The sequence below is a fragment of the Lontra canadensis genome, unplaced genomic scaffold (assembly GCF_010015895.1).
Source record: "Lontra canadensis isolate GAN:19392208 unplaced genomic scaffold, GSC_riverotter_1.0 scaffold210, whole genome shotgun sequence".
NCBI classification, from domain to species: Eukaryota; Metazoa; Chordata; class Mammalia; order Carnivora; family Mustelidae; genus Lontra; species Lontra canadensis.
Genome location: NW_022631204.1, coordinates 1,101,176 through 1,123,699, shown reverse-complemented (window position 1 = coordinate 1,123,699; position 22,524 = coordinate 1,101,176). Strand labels below are relative to the sequence as shown.

General features: G+C 40.4%; 1 protein-coding gene across 10 annotated transcripts in view; it reads left to right on the top strand.

The window, feature by feature from the left end:
* The window catches only part of TAF1 (TATA-box binding protein associated factor 1), a 78,822-nt gene that overhangs the window by 17,952 nt on the left and 38,346 nt on the right, over positions 1-22,524 (top strand). For 9 of the 10 annotated variants that reach the window (XM_032848830.1, XM_032848827.1, XM_032848824.1 and 6 more), the window contains exons 19-32: positions 1,714-1,863; positions 2,044-2,163; positions 2,556-2,731; positions 3,348-3,526; positions 4,973-5,186; positions 5,657-5,822; positions 7,532-7,743; positions 10,510-10,618; positions 10,834-10,932; positions 11,240-11,417; positions 16,660-16,727; positions 18,047-18,169; positions 18,898-18,990; positions 19,074-19,158. In XM_032848830.1, coding sequence (XP_032704721.1) covers positions 1,714-1,863; positions 2,044-2,163; positions 2,556-2,731; positions 3,348-3,526; positions 4,973-5,186; positions 5,657-5,822; positions 7,532-7,743; positions 10,510-10,618; positions 10,834-10,932; positions 11,240-11,417; positions 16,660-16,727; positions 18,047-18,169; positions 18,898-18,990; positions 19,074-19,158 — 1,972 coding nt within the window. The remainder of the gene's footprint in view (positions 1-1,713; positions 1,864-2,043; positions 2,164-2,555; positions 2,732-3,347; positions 3,527-4,972; positions 5,187-5,656; positions 5,823-7,531; positions 7,744-10,509; positions 10,619-10,833; positions 10,933-11,239; positions 11,418-16,659; positions 16,728-18,046; positions 18,170-18,897; positions 18,991-19,073; positions 19,159-22,524) is intronic. The other variant, XM_032848825.1, reaches the window with a different exon arrangement.

Genomic DNA, 22,524 nt, shown 5'->3' with positions numbered 1-22,524 from the left:
TTTAACTGGTTGCTTGTTTTCTTCTCATTGAGTCTTGAGAGAGCTCTATGTATTCTAGGTCCGACTCCTTTATCAGGTATGTGATTGCCGAAAATTTTCTCCCAGTCTGTGGCTTATCTTTTAATTGTTTTAACAGTGTTTTATGAAGAGCAGAAATCCAGATTTTCAGTTTTCTCTGTTGCTTGTGGTTTTGGTGTTGTATCTAAGAAATTTTTATCTAACTCAGGGATGCAAAGATTTTCTTTTATGTTTTCTTCTAAAAGTTTTGTTGTTCTAGATCTTAAGTTTAGATCCATTTTCAGTTAATTTTTATGTAGGGTGCAAGGTATAGATTAAGGTTCTTTTTTGCATGTGAATGTCCAGTTATTCCAGCACCATTGTTTAAAAAGTTGAATGACCTTTTAAAATAAAAATTTAGAACAAAAATCTGATCATATGATTTTCTAGCCCAAAGACTTCCTTTGGGTCCTCACTTCTTTTAGAAAGAAGTTCTGCACGTGCTTTACAAGGTGCTATGTGATTTGGGCCTTGTATATAACTCTAACCTCCTCTCATCTCCTGTCACTGTCCATCTTGTACTCAAGCTCTAACATACTGAAGTTCATTCAGTCCCCTCAGTTTCTTTCTGTTGCCTTCCAGGATTTTGCAACTGCTTTTCCCTCTGCCTAGGATATTTTCTTGCCACTCTTCTACCATCTTACCTTCACCTATGATTTATATTTCGTGGACGCTTACCCTGACTTCTGCCCTCAATCCCATCATACTGGCTCATTATTCTTCCTTTCTTTATGTACATGTAACACTTTTTACTTTCCTGTCGATGCACTGATTATGCAGTATTGTATTTGGTTGGTTATTTGTCTCTTTCTCACTAATGTGAGGTCCATGACAAAGTAGTGCCTGGCATGTAGTAGGTGTTCAGTAAATATCTATTAAATCAGTGAGTGATTGTAAATGAGGTCAGACAGAATGAGTTAAGAAGCTCATTGTGGTGGTGTTATGAGGATGGAGTGAAAAATGAGTGGATGTCTAAGAATTTCAGAAAGTGAGGATTTGGTCAAATAGCCTTCAAGATTGAATCTTGATTAGAGAATTGACCACTCTTTAGCTAATTGTGTATACTCTTAACTGGTCTGTGTGGACAAGCACATTCCTCTTGTCTTAATTTCCTGGTTATTTTGCGGGGTCAGTAAACACTATATTCAGGGTCCCAGGAGAGGACAGACATTTTTAACCAACCAGTTGCAGAGGTAAAATGGACCTGGGGTTAAAGCCATTACTTTGTAAAATGTGCTTATCATTTAATTACAGAATGTATTGGCTATTCTAAAGCAGCCATTCGAGCAATCGGGCAGTCAGATGCATCATCAACCTCTTTGAGCATCATGAGGGTGGGGCATCACTGTCTTTGAGAACTCTCAGTATATCCCTAGGGATATGGGGCCAAAGGGGACCACTGTTCCACAGTGTTCTCCTTATACTGGCTGAGATCTTGATTTTTGTTTAATATCATAATGTAAGTACTATAGAGGGGAAGAAGAGTAAGCTGAGTACTGGGCAGCTTTATATGCAACTATTGATCTTCGTGGATAATTTAAGAAAGCATCAAATCGTACATTATTGTAATTATTCTGATCTTCTAAGTATGGCTAGACGTAGAGCAAATGTTTCCCATAGCCCTTATAGCCCTTATAATCTTTTTCGTATAATCAGGTTCGTACTGCTCCTTGGAACACCACAAGGGCTTTCATTGCTGCTATGAAGGGCAAGTGTCTCTTGGAGGTGACTGGGGTGGCAGATCCTACAGGGTGTGGCGAAGGATTCTCCTATGTCAAGATTCCAAACAAACCGACACAGCAGAAGGTGAGACTGTCTGAAATCCTGGAAACCAGAAATTAAGGGAGGAAGAAATGGAGGTTAAGGAGTGGAAGTGAAGGGGTTGGGGGATGGAAAACACTTAAGTTGACAGGATGGCTTAGGCACCTACTGTAAGGAGTTCAGCTTATTACAGTTCTTGCCTGTTTTGTTTCATGTTTGAGGTAGGATGATAAGGAGCCTCAGCCAGTAAAGAAGACAGTGACAGGAACAGATGCAGATCTCCGTCGCCTTTCACTGAAAAATGCCAAGCAGCTCCTCCGTAAATTTGGTGTGCCTGAAGAAGAGGTGAGTGTGCAAGAGGAAAACTTAGTGTCCCCTAGGGTAGGGGGCCTTTGATAGAGGGAAAAGCTAGGGGGCAGATGTAAGGAACTATCTGGATAAGTTTGTGGTGTAGGTTGTAGTACCCTGGATCTTGGGCACTTTTTCAGGAGTTAGCTTTCCCCAAGCTTTCTGTTTAACCTGCTTTGGGTGGTGTTTTGGGTTTTGTTTTGTTGGGTTTTTTTTGTTGTTGTTTTGTTTTGTTTTTTTTGTTTTTTGTTTTTTGTTTTTTGTTTTTTGTTTTTTTGGTCTGGCTCTCTAGGTTGTGTGCCTTGGTTTATTTTTTTGAAATCTCTGATGATTTAGGTTGAAATCTCTGATGATTTAGGTGTATGTGTTTATCTCTCTCTCTCTCGTAGATTAAAAAGCTGTCCCGCTGGGAAGTGATTGACGTAGTCCGCACGATGTCCACAGAGCAGGCTCGCTCTGGAGAGGGGCCCATGAGTAAATTTGCCCGTGGGTCAAGGTTTTCTGTGGCTGAGCATCAGGAGCGTTACAAAGAGGAATGTCAGCGCATCTTCGACCTTCAGAACAAGTATGTTGTTCTAGTGCTGTAGAAAATCCAAGCTGGAAAGGGGAGGGGTCCCAGACACCATATATTATAATGAACAGGAGGTCACTTGATAATGTGACTAGTTGCCCAGGTAGCTGAGATTTCAGGGTGGTCTCTGTTCATAATACTGCTGGAACACCTGCTCCTTTCAGAGCAACTTGGCAAAGGTTTTGCATTGGCAAGATGTACTTTAGGTTCCATGGTAACTTTTGTGGCCTGCTTGGGCCTGGCAGTTATTCCAGTGGTGATAAGGGACAGTGAGTGTGGTTTTTTTTTTTTTCTGAAGGCTTACTGTGAGAGGATGGTAACGCTCTATTATTAAAAATGACCAGTGTGCTGTTTTATTTCTCAGGTTTTTTCTAGGAATTCTGAAAGAGTTGCTCTGTTACAGCATATTTCAGACTTGCCTTGTTGACAAAAGTCAAGGAAGACTTTGTAAAGCTGTTCTGTTAAGGCCCCCATGTCTTAGTGGATTTGGGTATTCCTTTTTAAGGTTGATTTTCCAAGTTCCTCCTGTTGCCTAATGCTGTATTTCTTCAGCTCTTTATACACTTTCATGTTTCTCTTCTTAATTTTCAACATCGTTTTTCCTTTTTAGAGTTTTGTCATCAACCGAAGTATTATCAACTGACACAGACAGCAGCTCAGCTGAAGACAGTGACTTTGAAGAAATGGGAAAGAACATTGAGAACATGTTGCAGAATAAGAAAACCAGCTCTCAGCTGTCGCGTGAACGGGAGGAGCAGGAACGGAAGGAACTACAGCGGATGCTACTGGGTGAGGGTAGTGGCTTCATAGACAAGAAAGAGAAGGATCGGAAAAGTGTAAATAACTGCAGACTAAGAACTGAGCCAAAGCTGGAGGCAGAAGAAGTAGCGGATAAGTATAGAAAAGCCTGTAGATGAGGTAGAAAGGTTAATGCAAGCTAAACTTGGAGGTTTTTCTGGGGGGCCCAGATTGAAGAGCTGCCACCGGCCCACTGCTGCCTCTGTCTGTGTCAGGCCTGTCCAAGCCAGGGCTAGCAGTGCCGTACGTCAGGTGACTTTTCAGAAGGTCATTCATCCTAGAGGCTAAGAGTTTTTAAAACTGATTTCATGGATAAATTTGAGGGGCTGCCCTTGAACCCTCTGAAATCATATGTAAAATTCTGTGCAAATGTACCTTTACTGAGAAGATCTGTGACTTTCAGAAGATTCTCAAAGGAGTCCTAGACCCTAAATAGAGTTAAAAATCACCAACCAAAAATTGCAGAAGTTGAGAGTGGGGATGATAAAGGCTTGAACTGATTTGGGGTATGGATTTTGGGAATGAAAAGGGTAAAAAATCAAGGTGACCTTAAGATTTCACTCCGGGTGTGCCAGAAAGATGGTACCTTTGATTAAAGTAATAAACTTCAGAGAAAGAAGCAGGTGTGAGAAGGGAAGTTGTAATATGTGGAGTTTGAGGTCCCCATGACACTTCCCAGTATAGACGTCAAGCAGGCAAATAAAAATTTGGATATAGATACTATCAGAGGGAGGATAAAGGCCCGAAGATGGATATGTTAATGACTGTTCTCACTCCCAGTAGGCTTTTCCTTCATTTCCTGCTCTGTAAAAAGCTTTGTGTAATTTTGTGTTCTGGCTACTTTGTAAAGATGTGATAAAGCCTTTGCACCGGGGCGGTCCTAGACCAGCAGTAGAGACATCACACAGGAGCTTATTAGGAATGCAGATTCTCAGGCCTCACCCCAGACACTACTGAATTGGAATCTAGTGTAATGAGAATTCTCAGGTGATTCCTCTTCATTCGCGTTTGGGTTTGAGAAGCATTCTCATAAGACTCTGGACCTGTGTCTGTGATGCAGTTTTCCCTCTTGGTGCTGGAGTGCTTTTCTTTAATGTGATCATCAACTACTTGCTGCTTGGGCTTTCTTCTCTTGCTCTTGAGAGGAATCAGAATACAGCTGCTATTTTTCTGTCCCCTCTAACAAACGTAGTTCTTTGAGTTCCTTTCAGAATTCCTCATACTTAAAAAATTGGAATGGGGCAGTGGTAAAATGAAGTCAGGAAAGGACAAATCAGTGCATTTGCCGGCTTGATGCTTTCTGTAGAACCATACAATGCTTTTGGTAAACGTACATACTTTTGTGGCCCATTGAACTTCGAGGTCTCCACCCAGTCTCAGGAAAATGACCATTTGGGTGGTAGGGGGAATGCGTGGAAATCTTTTTCTGCCTTGCAGCAGCAGGTTCAGCAGCATCAGGAAACAATCACAGAGATGATGACACAGCTTCTGTGACTAGCCTTAACTCTTCTGCCACCGGCCGTTGTCTAAAGATTTATCGCACATTTCGAGATGAAGAGGGGAAGGAGTACGTTCGCTGTGAGACAGTCCGAAAGCCAGCTGTCATTGATGCCTACGTGCGCATACGAACCACAAAAGATGAGGAATTCATGTGAGTTTGACTCCCCGCTTTCCAGTATAATAAGGAGGACGATGAAAGTGGTGGGGGATGGGGATGAGGGAGGTATGTGCTGGAGTTTTAGTGACAGGATTCTGTACAGCTGGAAGTTGGAAGTCTGTGTTGGTTGGGTACCTTTAGGTCTTGGGGTTTGGACAGAGCCAAATCACAGGGAGATATTTCAAATTTGCTTCAAAATAAAGGCATGTTTTCCATTCCACCTGGGTCCTTTGCTTTGTGGTTGGTTGGCAGAACTCTTAGTGATGACTCAGGACACCTTATTCTGAGAGAGGTGCTGCTCTGCACATGGAAGGCTGATGAGTAGGGGAGATGGGAATATAGGTAGCCCCTTTTATTTCTGTCTGGATGGATTATTTTAGTTCTGATGTGTTTAGCTATCAGGATGATTGTCTTTGGTTTAGCTTTGCTTATGGTCCTGCGATATTTCCCCCCTTGCCCTTCAGTCGAAAGTTTGCCCTTTTTGATGAACAGCATCGAGAAGAGATGCGAAAGGAACGGCGGAGGATTCAGGAGCAACTTAGGCGACTGAAGCGGAACCAGGAAAAGGAGAAGCTTAAGGGTCCTCCTGAGAAGAAGCCCAAAAAAATGAAGGAGCGTCCTGACCTAAAAGTAAATAGAATGTGGCATGATCATAGCTAGAAAGGCGAAGAAAGCATATCTCTGCCCATAGCTTTTGGCGTTGTCCCTGACTGGGAATGGGGGCGGTATTGTGGAAAGCTAGTTGAGTTGGTGTGGCTGCTTAGGTGTTATCATGACTAGTGTGACTGGCACTGACAACCTAATCTGGTGCCATTTGGTGTCATTTTATACTTCACCCGTTGGGAGTATTTCCTAGGGGTTGAAATGGGCTTGGGTGAGAGAGGTGTTTTTTGTTTTGTTTTGTTTTGTTTTGTTTGTTTGTTTTGTTTTTTTGTTTTTTTTTTTATTTGACAGAGAGAGATCACAAGTAGGCAGAGAGGCAGGCAGAGAGAGTGAGAGGGAAGCAGGCTCCTTGCTGAGCAGAGAGCCCGATGCAGGACTCGATCCCAGGACCCTGAGATCATGACCTGAGCCAAAGGCAGCGGCTTAACCCACTGAGCCACCCAGGCGCCCCGAGAGAGGTGTTTTTTACACGCACGCACGCGCACGCATGGGTGTGTGTGTGTACGTACACATACACATATCCTTTAAAAATTGTACATATTAGAAGCAACAGGGGGCGCCTGGGTGGCTCAGGTGTTTAAGTGTCTGCTTTCAGCTCAGGTCATGATCCCAGGGTCCTGGGATCGAGTCCTGCATCGGGCTCCCTGCTCAGTGGGGAGTCTGCTTCAGTGACCCTCCCCTGGTTCCTGCCTTCTCTCTCTCTCCCTCATTCTCTCTCTTGAAGTAAATAAAAACAATATTTAAAAAAGAAAAAAGAAGCAACAGGAAAAAAACTTATCAGTACAGGTTGCCTTCTGTGACTTAGGTAGGGTTCCAGATATTACTGTACATGTAACTGCCATGTACACCATAAAACGAGGCCACTGCTGTATAAAATGATAGTTGTCTCACAGTGTTGTTGGAGTAAGTGATATAATGCCTGGGAAGCACTTTAGAAACTGTAAAGTTCTTAGCAAATATAAACTGCTGGTGACATGTGCTGAGGTCATTATTTTCATGTTTCTTTGTTATATATGATACTCTATAAATGTGATACAGTATTGACCCCATTTTATAGCTGAGACTGAGGTCAGTTGCAAAACTTAGATGGAGACTTGGTATTATTGAGCCTTTTCCTTGGGCCTGGAAGCATTAACCCATGCTGACTGCGTGTGCTGGCGAAGGCAGCCCTGGGCTTCTGATGGACTTTCTCCTGCGCATTTAACATTTTCATACTCTACAACTGAAATCGAGAGTGGAAATCCTCTCTGTTTTCTTCCTTGCTTGTTTTTTTTTTTTTTAAATGTCCAATCTCTGGATTGCATTTTATTTTTAAGATTTTTTTAAAAATTTATTTATTTGACAGATCACAAGCAGGCAGAGAGGCAGGTAGAGAAGGAGGGAAGGGGAAGCAGACTCCCCGCTGAGCAGAGAGCCCAACTTGGGGCTCGATCCCAGGACCCTGGGATCATGACCCGAGCCGAAGGCAGAGGCTTTAACCCACTGAGTTACCCAGGCGCCCCGCATTTTATTTTTAATGTGTCATTTCCATTCAGGTTCTTTTGTCCGATGGCTTCTGGTTGAAAGGTGTCTAACAGTCTACGACAACAGTTCTGCGCCTGCCTTGTATGTGTTATGTAAAGCGAACGTTAAGCCGCCATTTACCTCTGACACATTGATACTTTTCCCTTTTGCAGCTGAAATGTGGGGCTTGTGGTGCCATTGGGCACATGAGGACAAACAAATTCTGCCCCCTCTACTATCAGACAAATGCTCCACCTTCCAATCCTGTTGCCATGACAGAGGAGCAGGAGGAGGAGTTGGAAAAGACAGTCATTCATAATGATAATGAAGAACTTATCAAGGTTGAAGGGACCAAGATTGTCCTGGGGAAACAGCTAATTGAGAGGTAAGAGATAGCAGGCGGGAAGTGCTGTGGGGAGATCTGTTGGAGGTTGATGCTAGCAAAGGGTGGCAGGGGTGGATGTGATATATATATGATATGTGATATGTACTGTGAAGTGGAACTCAGAGCACGGGGACTGGGATGGATTTTCCTCAGTAACTGTTGCCAGTAGTGACACTTACGGTCTTTTGTCGTGAAGCACTCCTCAGGCTTTCCCACTTGCCTTGGGGCATGTGACCTAACTTTTCCGGGTCTCAGTTTCCTTATTTTAACCAAATAAAACCACCCTTACCAGGGTAGTTATGAAGATAAAATGGCAGACTGTATAAACATGTAGTACAGTGCCTGGCATATCATAGGTGCTCTTCCTGTCCTACTTCCTGGCACTCCTCACACTTGTCAAGTCCCTAATCTCTGAGTGTTCCGATAATGGACCATCCCAGAAAGACTAAGGAGACGTACACTGTGCTTATCCCTGTCTCTTGTTCTCAGAGAATTTAAGAGATAATCAAGTGGAGAAGTTTTTAAATTAAAAGACATTTTTCCCTGACTTTTGAGTTTGAAAACTGCAAATCTTATCATTCCTCTAAAGTCACCAGCTTAACATTCGTCACATTTGTTTTGTCTTTATATGTCTGAAACTTTTTTTCTTGGCTGAACTATTTGGAAATAAGTTGTGGGCATCTTGATGTTTCCCTCAGAAGTTCTTGACCACACATTGTCTAAGAGTTGATATATAACAACATGATACTACCATTACACCTAAGAAAATTAGCATCAGTTCAGTAGTATTTAACATTGGTTCTTATTTAAATTTCTCCGGTTATCTTAGTGTCCTTTATGGCCTGTCCCACTCCCAATTCAGGGTCCAATCCCTGTTCAAACATTAAGTATTTTGAGTGTCTTTAAATCGAGAACTGTTCTCTCCACCTATTTTGGTTTTCATGGCATTGACTTTTTGGAAGAATTCAGGCCAGTTGTCTCCTAAAATATCCCATATTTCTGGATTTGTCTGATTGTTTTCTCATTGATTATGTTTAGATTAAATGTTTTTGGCAAGATTACTACATAGGTGATATTATGTACTTACTACACCACATCAAGAAGCACATAATGTCAGGTTTTTTCACTATTTTGATAATCTTGTTTAAGTGGTGATCCCAGAACCCTCTATAATAAAGGTATGTTGTTCCCTTTGTAATTAGCATGTGGGTGAATTTCCTGTTCCCTAGCAGTCTTTCTCTCAGTAATTGTAGCATCCATTGATGATCATTGCCTAACTCCGTTGTTACATCGGGGATTGCAAAATAGCGGTTTTTCTAATTATAGATTTCTTTCTACATTAACTGGTATTCTGTAAAGAAGAGCTTTCCTTTCCTTTCTGTTTGAGTATTTCTGTGGATTCTGAAATTCTTCCTTTTGTGAACTTAATGTAATATGATTTATTAACACCATTTGTAATTGTGATGCCCATATTGTCTTACATTTGACCTCTTAAAGCCAGATCCTGTGTCCTTTTGAAACAATCCTGTAAATCTTCGAGAACGTCTTTGCTTTCTGACACAAGATGTTCTAGGCTGTCCTTGAAATTTTCTTGTTTGAGACCTAGAATCAGCCATTTCTTCAAGGGGCCCTGGTTCCTTTTATCGGGGAATGGCATTTAGAACCAAGACCTAGGTGTTAGGTATGCTCATTGCCACTGAGATGTCATTGCTTCTAGGCTTTTAGTGGACAGAACTAGGAAATAAACACATATTGTAAGTCACATACCAAAACGTTCCTATCAAAACCTCCAGTTCAAATGATATCTACAGATTCTTCCTCCTCTTCCCCCATTCATATCTGCATCCTTTCTATGGTTTCCAGCATTAATATGTTGATTCATTTGCTCTGTCTGTACATCTGTTACACAGAATAGTTTGAGAATTACAATACCAGTACCACTAACAACAAACCCATAAAGTAGATTCAAGGTGTTTTCTGTCATTCGTTGTCCTTAGACTATATGCCACTGCAGTAGAACAGTCAGGGTATTATGTGCAAAGTATATTTGAATTCTCTTTTGTGTGTAACTTTTAATCAATTTGATACATACTTTTGTTTCTTACTGAGGTAAAATTGGTAGATACCATTGTGTAAGCTTCAGAGGTACAGTATTATGTATTGGTATTTATATACATTAGAAAGCGATCCCCACTGTAAGTCTAATTACTACTCATCACCAGATAGTTTGTTTTTGCTTCTATTAAGTTTGGGGCTCTTTTTTCCATTCTTGATGTAATTTATCAATATCCGTAATAGCCATTATATTTTGAGGCACATTAGAAAAGGAAAATTTAGTGTCTTGATCCCATACAATGGAAAGGAAGAAGGTGAATGGCCTTTTAATGACTGAGGGAAACTTAGACTATTTTTTTTTTCAAGCCAGTTTTTCATTTCTTCCTTGTTTCTATTATAAGTTTAGCCTCCTAGCCCTTGAACCCTAAGATAGAATGTTGGAGCTGGAAGCGTTCTTGAAATTCCTTTAGCCTAGTTCCCTTATCTTCCAAATAGGAAACTGAGGTTGTGGCTTGCCTAGTTCTTTATTAATTTGGAGATCCCGTGAGGCCGTGCCTGATCTGAGCCTGAGAGTGTGGATATCTGGCCTTTGGTTTGGCTTTTTCCTCCCCAGGCTCATGCTCAGGTACTTTGGACTTCTTCATTGTAGTTGCTTTTTTTCTGGGGTCTAGAGATAGGGACTGCATGCTATGCAAGTGTTCTTAATTACAGCGCAGATGAGGTTCGCAGAAAATCTCTGGTTCTCAAGTTCCCTAAACAGCAGCTTCCTCCCAAGAAGAAACGGCGAGTTGGAACCACTGTTCACTGTGACTACTTAAACGTGAGTATCTGCATTGCTTCTTTCTGACCAGATGGGGTTCTCATTGGTTCCTCCAACCCTTTGTCCCATGGCTCTGGCACAGCCTTAGATTCTCCCTTTGGCCTTGCCCTAAAAATAATGTGTACTGTTCATTACAAGATTCCTAAGCTATAGCTAGAAAGCATCGTGTGTTTTTCTTATCTAAAGAAGCACTCTGATTTCTTGTTTCTCCTTAGAGACCTCATAAGTCCATCCACCGGCGCCGGACAGACCCAATGGTGACATTGTCCTCCATTTTGGAGTCTATCATCAATGACATGAGAGATCTTCCAAATGTGAGTTCATCACGTTCATGTCTACAGTAGGAATGGCAAAGCCCTTTGTTCTATCTGTGATTTCAGATAGAGGATAGTAGAGTACTCGTAGGTATGTGGAACTCCTGATTCTTTGGGATGTAGTTTTTTGGGTTTATTTATTTATTTTGAATAGTTTAGTAGACGAAACAGACCTACCTGCTTCATCTAGAAAGATTCCTTTGAGAGTTGGTGGCCGGGTAGACAGATAAGATACGAGAGAGTCTTCGGGAGTTGGCTCTGACAAGTGTTCTTTGCTCACGGATAGTGCTGTCCCTTGTTTGCACAGACCTACCCTTTCCATACTCCAGTCAATGCAAAAGTTGTAAAGGACTACTACAAAATCATCACTCGACCAATGGACTTACAAACCCTTCGTGAAAATGTGCGCAAACGCCTCTACCCCTCTCGGGAAGAGTTCAGAGAGCATTTGGAGCTAATCGTGAAAAATAGTGCAACCTATAATGGTAAGAATCCCCTTTCAGATCCTTATTTGTCTCATTAGTCCCAAATTCAGACAAGATTGGACTGACTGGAAGGATCTACGATGTATGCATTTTGGGCTTACAAAAATCAGATAGTGCACGTTTCTGTCATTTAAGGTTGCTTCTTTTTAGTCCCACTTTTTAATGTATCCTTTGGAGAATTCGGAGTCTGCCTGTTGAAATGAAACAGTTGCAGGGAGATAAGTGGGAGGAAGAAGTGGACCTGATCAAATAGAAGGAAGAGACAGTGTGGATGGAACCTATGCAGAGTGTGAGCCTGCGACCATGTTGGCTATGTGTGAATCTTTGATTTGATCTATAGATTTGTTATAGGGGCTCTTATATGTTCACTTTGCTCCAAATCTGCAAGGAAGAAAGAAATCTGCTTTCTGTGTGTTAAAAGGGGAAACAGTACAGCTTCTGCATGTCAGGGATCAAGGTTTCTGATCTCCAATTGTATCCTTGTGCACAGGTTCATGTGTAAGTGTTGGGTTGAAGGGTATGGTTAGAGAAAGAATCCCATCCCTGCCACGTACTGATTAAGTTACCCTGGACAAGTTCTTAGACAGGTTACTGTAGACAGCCTCTCACAGCCTCCTCAGTTTTGTCATCTGTAAATGTGGCAATACCTAGATTCTGAGACCTTTTATAAGCAAGCCTGACCCATTTATCTAGTCTCCTGTCCAATGCCTGACTCCCATACCTACTAGAGACTTCTGCCAGATTCAACATTATATTTCACTAAATATCTTATGCCATTTCACTAAATATCTTATGTCATTTCTTCATGCACCTTGCACAGTCTTTGCCCTGTCTGGAATGCCCTTAGTTCCCACTGAAAAGTGGGAACATGCCCTATGAATTTCCATTCATATTTCCAGACCAATTCATATCATCTCTCCATGAAGACTTACTGCCCAGAATACCCATGAATTTTCTGTTGTTCTCGACAAAATTAAACCAACTTCTATGACTCTTAACTGTGTTGTATGTAATTATTTATGTGTCTGAATCTTCCATCACTTTGCAACTCCTGGAGAGACTATGTCTTATTCGTCTTTGTATTTTCAGGGCCTAGCAGAGTGCTAGACATACAGAAGGGAAGAACACATTTGTTAGGCCCAACTGTCATTCATATTACAAGGATAAATACTTATAAGTCAGACTGGGGGGTGCCTGGGTGGCTCAGTCGTTAAGTGGCCGCCTTTAGCTCAGGTCATGATCCCGGGGTCCTAAGATCGAGCCCCACATTGGGCTCGCACAGTGGGGAGCCTGCTTCTTCCTCTCCTACTCCTCCTACTTATGTTCCCTCTATCTCTGTCAAAAAAATTAAAATCTTTTTAAAAAAAAAAAAGATTGGAAGAGGAATGAGAAGGTGTTGAGAGTCCACTTTGGAAGTATAGAGTTGGGGTACCTGTGGGTCACTTCGGTGGAGATGTTAGCACAAAATTTAAAATCTAGGTTCTGACCTTGTTACAGCCTTATATCCCCCTCTAGCCCAGTCCTCTTTCTTCCTCATATATGTTGCTAGTAATAGCAATAGTAGCAGTACTGCCAGTGGCTCTAAGCATTTTACTTGCATTATTTTCTTTATTTCACCCTAAGAAATCTCTGAAGTGGGTACTGTTATAATCCTCATTTGACAAATGAACTGATAAGCCTGTAGTATTTTAATAACTCGACTAAGGTGGTCACACTGCTAAAAAGCAGCAGAGATGGGAATCCATTCTCACCTCACGACCCTGAAGCTGTCTTCTGCAGAAGTACTGGCTAGCCACCTCCTAATGGTTGGATCAAGGGGCCACATTCCAGAAATACCTGTTTATATAAGCAGCTTCATCTAGGTATAATTCACATACTGCATGATTCACACATTTAGAGCTGTCAGTTTCAATGTGTATTACCCATGTGGTAGCATGTGTCCATACTTCTTTCCTTTTTACTGTCACATAACATTCTGCTGTATAGATATACCCCATTTTAAAAATGGCGTTCATCAACTTATAGACATCTGCGTTATTTGTGCTACTTTTTGGTTAGTACAGCCAAATAATACAAATAATGCTGCTGTGAACATTTGTGTGTAGCTTTTGTGTGGACATTTGTTTTCATTTCTCTTGGATATATACCTAGGGGTGGAGTTGCTGATAACACACGGTATATGCTTTTTTTGAGAGACAGTCAAATTGTTTTCCAGAGCAACTGCAGCATTTTTAATCCTATCAGCAGTGTGTTAAGGGTTCTAATTTCTCCACATCCTTGTCAACACTTGTGTTACTATCCATCTTTTTTATTCTAGCCATCTTGATGGATGTGAAGTGGTATTATGGTTTTGATCTGCATGTCCCTGGTGTTCCACAGAATGGTGTTGAGCATCTTTTCCCCCCAGTTTTACTGAGATAGAATTGATATACAGCACCATATAAGTTTAAGGGGTACAGCATAATGGTTTGGCTTACCGTAGTGTGAAATGATTACCGCGGTAATTTTAGTAAGCCTCTGTCATCTCAGGCACAATAAGAAGAAAAAAAAAACTTTCCTTCTTCTGATGAAAGTCTTAGGATTAACTCTCAGTAGCTTTACTATCTATCATCCAGCAGTGTTAACTATGGTCCTCCTACTGTACAAGTACTCACTTCTCTTATTACAATTGCAAGTTTCTACCTTGTGACCACCTCACCCCAGTTTCCCCCTGCCTCTGATAACCCCAAGTCCAATATCTTTTTCTATGAGTTTGTTTTGTTTTTGTTTTAGTTTTTTTAAAGATTTTATTTATTTATTTGACAGAGAGAAATCACAAGCAGGCAGAGAGGCAGGCAGAGAGAGAGGGGGAAGCAGGCTCCCTGTTGAGCAGAGAGCCCGATGCAGGGCTCAATCCCAGGACCCCAAGTTCATGACCCGAGCCAAAGGCAGAGGCTCAACCCACTGAGCCACCCAGGCACTCTTTTTTTTTTTTTTTTAAGATTCTACACATGAGTGAGATCATAATGTTTTTGTTTTAAAATATTTATTTATTTATTTATTTGACAGAGAGAGACACCATAAGTAGGCAGAGAGGCAGGCAGAGGGAGAGGAGGAAGCAGGCTCCTTACTGAGCAGAGAGCCCGATGCGGGGCTCGATCTCAGGACCCTGCGACCATGATCTGAGCCGAAGGTAGAGGCTTAACCCACTGAGACACCTGGACGCCCCAGTCATACGGTTTTTGTCTTTGATGTTGAACACCTTTGCATGTGCTTAGAAGTCTCTTGAACTCCAGTGTATTTGGCACTCTTGACCACTTGATGCTCCTCGATACTCTCTTCTTTCTTTTCTAGGAGTACTTTCTCTAATTATTTCTGATCTTTTTCATTCTCATGACTTCAGCTACCATGTATCCACTGATAACATTATCTCCAGTCCATACCTCTCTTCGGAGCTCCATGCTCAAGTTTCCAGTTGCCTGCCAGACATGTCCATGTTTCATTGCCCTGCTGGCAACTGTTGATCTGGTTGCTTTATTTAGACTTGATGATATTACCATCCATCTGATTGTACAAACTAGAAATGATGTTCATCGTTAGTTCCACCCACTCTTCCCCACATTCATAGATCACTAATTCCCATAAATAAGTAAGGAAGTAAGCAAAGTCCCTTCTACAGCTTGCTGGAGCACATCCCCTTCCTTTTAATCTCAGTTGCTGCTCTTATTCTTGTTTGACCCCTTGCAACAGCTTCAGAATTTTCCCTTTGCTGTTTGCCTTAATTCACACTGTTGGTAGGGTAATTTTTTCTAAAACACAAATTTGAAAAAATTTTCGAGCATAAAATCGTTAGTGGCTTTCTGTCACCTATGAGACCTTTATAATGTGGCCCCTCCTGCCTTTCCAAGTTCTATTTCCTGTTTCTCCTCCATACATACCTGTGTTGCAGTTGTACCAGACTACTTTTGTTTCTGTTAACTTGCTTACTTTGTATCTTTGTATACTTTTTCTTCCCTCTGGAATGTCTTTCTACTGTATTGCCTACCTGATGGACCTCTACTCTTCATTAATGACACTACTCAAATGTCAGTCACAGCAAGCCTTCCTTGCTTCCCAGTATGCAGATTTAATTGTTGTAAAAATAGCTTACAACATGTTTCGTATGCAACCCTACCATATTTCATAGCAACCAGTGTATCCCCATGTTTGCACTATACTCAGTTTTTAAAAAACTTCATTATGGAAATTGTTAGGTATGTACAGAGGTATAGTAAACCTCAGCACACCTGTTCACCTGGTTCAACAGTTACCCTCATGGCCGATTCTTGCTTATTATTCAGTCTGTATTTCTAGACATATCATTTCATCCATAAATACTGCAAGCACTCATACTCTGTCTTGGCAGTGATATATTTTCATGTCATTTTCTTTGATTGACCCAAGAGCTAAGGTAGGAACTATGTCTTATTTTCTCCTTATTCTCACCATTGAGTACATCACGGACCATCATTAATCATTCATTGAATGAATAAACAAATGAATGCTAAATTAATTAGTTGCAAATAGAGTTGAGGTTTGGGGGTCTGGGGAACACTTACATGGACGAATAGAGGAAGATGGTCAAGCAGAGGATACTGAAAGGAAATAGAATTACTGTCTAGATGAAAATGTTTTAACTATCCCTATAATGAGCTTAAATTAGGGCAGCCATAAGTGAGGGCTGTAAGAAAGAGTTCAAGGATTTTCTGAAGCTCCTGTTACGGATTTCAAGGAAACTAAATAGTCCAAGATGGGATGGAGAATCTTTTATGACAGAGGCTGTGGATTAGCCATATGTTGGGAGTACCTCACAAACCATGAGTTGTGTAAACAAAAATTGCAATCACAGATCTTATATGCTAAGTGTGTAAAGATTATAAATCATGTCTTCATCTCCTAAGCCATCCTTAAACAAGATGTCATTCCCCGTCCATAGTATTACATTCAAGGTATTAAAGGTAGCAGTATCAATAGTAGTACTGTCGGATATGTATAAATAAAGAAGAGAGTTAAATTAGTTTTTTCACCCATACTATATATCTGCCATGTGTTAGCACTGAAAAATGGAGTTAAAACTGGTATATCCGTCTGATCTAGCAGCCAGGCTGGTGCCTGACACTTATTAGGTGTTTAAGTAAATGTGTTAAAAGTCTAAAGAGGTATTGGCAGCTCTCGTCTCCCATTTTTAATGGTCTCATCTCTTATTGTTCCTCTGTAAATTTAGGTCCAAAGCACTCACTGACCCAGATCTCTCAATCCATGCTGGATCTCTGTGATGAAAAACTCAAAGAGGTAAGATATTTAAAATGAAAGAAAGGCAGGGGCAACTGGCTGGCTCAGTTGGAAGAGTATGCGACTCTTAATCCCAGGTCATGAGTTTGAGCCCCATATTGGGTGTAGAGATTACTTGTGAATAAATAAAATGAGAAAGAGGCATGGAATTTGAGGGGGGCTGGTAGCAGGGTTGAGGAAGGAGAGAATGTAACAGAAGGAAGAGTAGCGAAATATAGGAGTAGCAAATCTTTAGTGTGTTAGAGGCTGGAAGGGACCTTAGAAATCTCATAATCCAATTCCTTCTTTTGTAAATGGAAAAACTAACATCCGTAGAAGAAAATTGCTTGCCCTGGACATCATGGTTATTAAATAGTGTGGCTAGGACTGAAATCTAGAACCGACATAACTTTAGAAAGGGCCAAGGAAAGTGAATTCCCAAGAAGTCACCTAGGGCTAAGAGACTGTTTCGGCAGAGAGGAATTTTAATTTTTAAAATTTTTAATTAAATTTAATTAAAATTAAAAATTTTAATTTTTAAAAGATTTACTTTAGAGAGGGAGTCGGGAGAGGAGCAGAGGAGAGAGGGACAGAGAGAATCTTAAGCAGGCTCCATGCCCAGCATAGAGCCTGACATGGGGCTGGATCTCACAACCCTGAGATCATGACGTGAACTGATACCAAGAATCAGACGCTTAACCAACTGAGCCACCAAGGCACCCCTAAAAGATTTTCTATATTCCATTTTCTTTTTCTTTAAAGATTTTATTTATTCATTTATTTGCAGTGGGGGGCGTGGAACACAGGGAGAGGGACAAGCAGATTCTGTGCCGAGCAGGGAGCCTCACATGGGGCTTGATCCCAGGACCCTGAGATCGTGACCTGAGCCAAAGGCAGATGCTTAACTGGCTGAGCCACCCAGGCGCCCCTGAAACAAATTTATTGGGTTAGATTCCCTTATGTAAAAGTCACTAATCAGCAATATGTTCAGTGTTTTTAGCAATAGTTTACAGCAGAAACAGTGTTATATTAAAACCTAACTTGGTGAAAATGTTTTTATTCTGAGACCCAAGTTATCAATTTCCAGGGATGTATATTTTTGGTGATCTACAAGAATAGAAGATAGAAAACTTAAACGAGTGGTTGGTACATCCCTTTGGATCCTTTAACTAGAATATCATTTCTCATTTGGACTTTCTGTCTACAGCTGAAGTTGAGAATTCAAAGTTAGGCTTTTCTGGGCAAGGGCAATAGACAACTGAACCATAAATTATCCATAAGTTTCTGCAGTGGTTACACCTCAGGGAAACCTCTTTTTCCTTTGCTTTGTTTCATATCAGAAAGAAGATAAATTGGCTCGTTTAGAGAAAGCTATTAACCCCTTGCTGGATGATGATGACCAAGTAGCATTTTCTTTCATCCTGGACAACATTGTCACCCAGAAAATGATGGCAGTTCCAGATGTAAGTAGTCTCTGCTAAATATTGTGAAGATAGCAAGGGAAAGAACAGTAGGATGTTCGTGTGTTGGGGAGTCTGGAGGGTAGTGTTTGTAAATTCAGACTGGCATATAATTTTATATATGCCTTTATATATGCCTTTTTACCGTATGACTGTTTGATTATTAAAATCAGAGGCCAGGAACCCGTGGATATAGAGAGATTTCTTTGTTCCTCTTGTTGAAAGCTCCTGAATATCCCTGGAAAGAAATTAGGATGACAGCTAATGGGAGGCTTTGGATTGAGAGGTGCCTCTTGACAAATGGCAGTTTATTTAATTATCCATTGTTTGTTGTCTTTTTTATCTATTTTTGTCTTTTACAACTTTATGGCATGGCTACCATGTTAACTGTATGTATCCGTTTTGGGGAATGATTCTCTCTTAGGAATGCTGGACTGAATTTCCTTTTGTGTTGTAGGCATATGTTATATATGTGTTAATGCTTTAAAATTTCTGGATGGGACTGGGGTATAAGAAGTTTTAATTGTGAGTATAGAGTAGGGGTTCTTCCTTAAAGGAATCTATGAACCGCTTAAGTTATAGACAAAATTTTGTGTGATTATGTGTCTCTGGGAAAAGGGTTTCATAGCTTTTTTGGGGAACCTTAGGAATATTTGTGACTCAGCGAAGGTTGAGAATCTCCAGTATAAAGAATGGTTTCCATTTAATTTCTCACGCTTTCTGTTTTATAGTCTTGGCCATTTCATCACCCAGTTAATAAGAAGTTTGTTCCAGATTATTACAAAGTGATCGTCAGTCCAATGGATTTAGAGACTATACGTAAGGTGAGTGATTTGATCTAAAATGTCTTTTTGGAAGCCAGTAGATTTGTACATATATCTGAGTCCCCTGGTTCTTTTAATCACAGAATATCTCCAAGCACAAGTACCAGAGTCGGGAGAGCTTTCTAGATGATGTCAACCTTATTTTGGCCAACAGTGTTAAGTATAATGGTGGGTATTTCTGCTTTTCTTCTCCTTTCCATCATTCTATTCATCCAGTGTTAGTTAGCATCATTAAAATTTGATTGCATGAAGTATCCTTGAACAGTACTTTGCTTTTTTTTTTAAAGTGGGCACATATTTTAGTGTGTTTTGTAAATTTTGTTAATAACTTTTAATGATAAAAATGCAGTGTGCATTTATTTTCTTATACTTTAGAAAGCACAGAAAAATGAGAAGAGAAATATCAAATGGATATTGCTTTGGGCTTTGAGCCAACACTGCTTCCCATAAGATGTGAAAATTCACCTGTCCTCCAGGCCCTTAGATGGAGCTTAAGGGAATGTGTGACTGTAGACCATAGTGAGCTTCCTCAGAGCATGGAGTTTTGGTCAGTGCACAAAGCGATAATATATGCCAAGCTAGTTACTTAACTTCTGTGCTGACTACTTAATCTACTGGTGGGAAAGACAGTCACTCTACCCACAAAATTCACAATCCAGCTGATGGAGGGAGGCTGTTAAATACAGCTTGACAAGCAAGGGCTGTATTAGAAGGATGTACAAAGTGCACTAAAGGAGATAAAGGAGCACCTTCACCTAAGGGTTAGGGAAGGCTTCATAAATAAGCTAATAAAGATCAGTTTTGGATGACTCACTTGTTGAGTAAACATTGAGCACCTAATACATGCTGGCTCTGATAAATGCTACAAATATAAAATCAATGTAGATATGATTCCTGCCCCCAGATTGGTTTTAGTTTATTTGGGGAAACAGAAAAGAAAATTTACAGAAGTATTATGCAAGATGTACATGTAGAGTGCCAGAGGGGACACAGAGACAGGCTGTTTAAATCAAATCAAATTGAAATTAGAGGAAACTTTCTGTAAGAGAGTTATCTTAAGCTGAATTCTAAAGGATCAGTCAGGGGGTTGCTAGGCAAAGAACGTGGAAGAGAAACATTCTAGGCAGAGAACAGCGAGCAGTATGTAAAGAAACAGAGGCCTGAAATTACATTATAGGCTTAAGAAACAAGTTATTGGGGTTGCAATTATGTGTCCATGTTGGTGAGTGACTCGTTATATGTAGAAGTCTCTAGGAGTCAAATCCTAGAGACCCTTGTGTGTGCTCTGTGTCGTGTTTAAGAGATTTTACTTTATCCTTTTTGGAAAGACAACTGAGGAATTTGGCAGTGAAATGTTGATCTCATATAATTCCTTAAGCAAAACAGAAGAGGGAGCTAATGTGCTATGGTGAGTGCTGTGAATTGTGTAAGACTGATGAATCCCAGACCTGTACCCCTAGCAAATAATACATTATATGTTAATAAAAGAAAAAAGAAAAAAAGAAGCGGGAGCTAAGGGCATTTGAGAGAATTGCCTCGCATACCGAAGTCTCAACTTAAAAATCCACGTGAGTGTGGCTGTACGTTTGCTAGATAGAAGAGACAGAGAATTTGGAGGGAGGTGGTGAAGGAAGGGACAGCCAGAAAGGCAGATGAGGAAGTGGGCATTGAGAAGAGAATGTTTAATGCCATGGAGGAATGAAAGAACAGAGCACTTCAGAGAACGATACTTGGCTAGAACTTATATATATCATTAAGGAAAGGTGGTAAGAAATGAGCCTTCCATTTTTCTTCATCCAAGGTGGTTTAAAAGATTCTGCTTTCTCCCTTGTGCTCTTCTTACTGCTCATCTGAAATTAGAGAGTGGAAGTGCCCTCTGTCAGGTCAGTTATATCTCCATTATTGTCTCCTGAAAAACACCTAAAGCTGTAGCCAGAATTCTGGTAAAAGAAGTATTGGGAGGCTCACACATATCTGAAAATGATTGTAACAAGTGATAAAGCAAGAGTGTTACAGAAAGCCTGCTTGGCCTTGGTGATGGCTGGCGTAAGATATAAGGCAGAGTAAAAGGAGCTAATATAAGGCAATGAGAAAAACCCAGAAGATGCTAAGGGAAAAATGAGCAAAAGGCAGACAGGCAAATCACAGAAGACCAAAATTAAATAGCTAATGAATATGAGTAAATATTCAGTTGTACCCAGTAATCAAAGAACTGCAAATTAAAACAAATAGGTATCTTTTTCCCCACCTATTAGATGAACTCAATTTTTCTTTTTAATGGAAGTATTGAATGCTTGTGAGGCAGGTGCTGTCACATATTGCTGTTGGCAGTATAAACTTGTAAGACATTTCTGGAAAGCTCTTTGGCAGCACTGAGAGACTTAAAAATAGTTAAGTGAACAGACTTTATAATGAAGTAGGCCCCACCACTTAATAGCAGGGTGACTTTGGGCAAGTAACTTAGCCTTTGCTTTCCTGTTTGTAAGATGGGAAAAATAACACTACCCTCCTCAGTGCTGTTGGGAGTATTAAGTAAAATAAGGCACGTAAGTGTTTAATATACATACATGGTATATACAACATGGTAGACTAATCTGCCTTAATCAGATATGTGGACAGATATTCATGATAATCTTATTTATATTAATGAGAACCTGAATGGTTAATGTAGGGGGAATGATCAGTTATTGTGCCATCCGTATGATGGATTATTATATAAAGATTGAGTGCTCTTTTTTAAAAAAATTTAATGACAAAAGTATTCACAATGTTAAGTGAGAAAAGCAGAACACAAAACTTACTTCATCTCCGTTACGCTTTTTTAAAACTGCATATGCATAGAAAAAACTAGAAAGAAACACATCTGTGCGATAAAATAGTGTTTTTTTCTGATATGTAGGGTTAGGATTTTCTTTGTTTTCATCTTTTGCATGCTTTCCAAGTTTCCTACTAGTATGAAAGGCAGGAAGCTCTTTCTAGAGGTTTTTTGAAAAGTTTTTAAAAAGATAGATTTATTTATTTATTTATTTATTTATTTGACATACAGAGATCACAAGTAGGCAGAGAGAGAGGAAGGGAAGCAGGCTTCTTGCTAAGCAGAGAGCCCAATGTGGGGCTCAATCCCAGGACCCTGGGATCATGACCCGAGCCGAAGGCAGAGGCTTAACTCAGCCACCTGGGCGCCCCTACTTATGACTTTCTTAATCACATTTTCTCTGGCTTTATTGTAAGAGTACAGCATATAATACATATACAAAATACATGTTAATTGATTATTAATGTTTTCAGTATGGCTTCTGGTCAGTAGTAGGATCTTTATCAGTCGCTAAGTCTTTGGGGAATCAGAAGTTATAAGTGGATTTTGGATGCACAGGGTGTTGGTGCGCCTAACCCATGCGTTCAAGAGCCAACTATAATTTGCAAAAACATGGGAGTACATGGAATATCCAACAATAGGAAATCAGTTAAATAAATTATGGAACCTATATATGATGGAGTACTGCTTAGCTATCAAAATGGCAGATTAGCTAACAA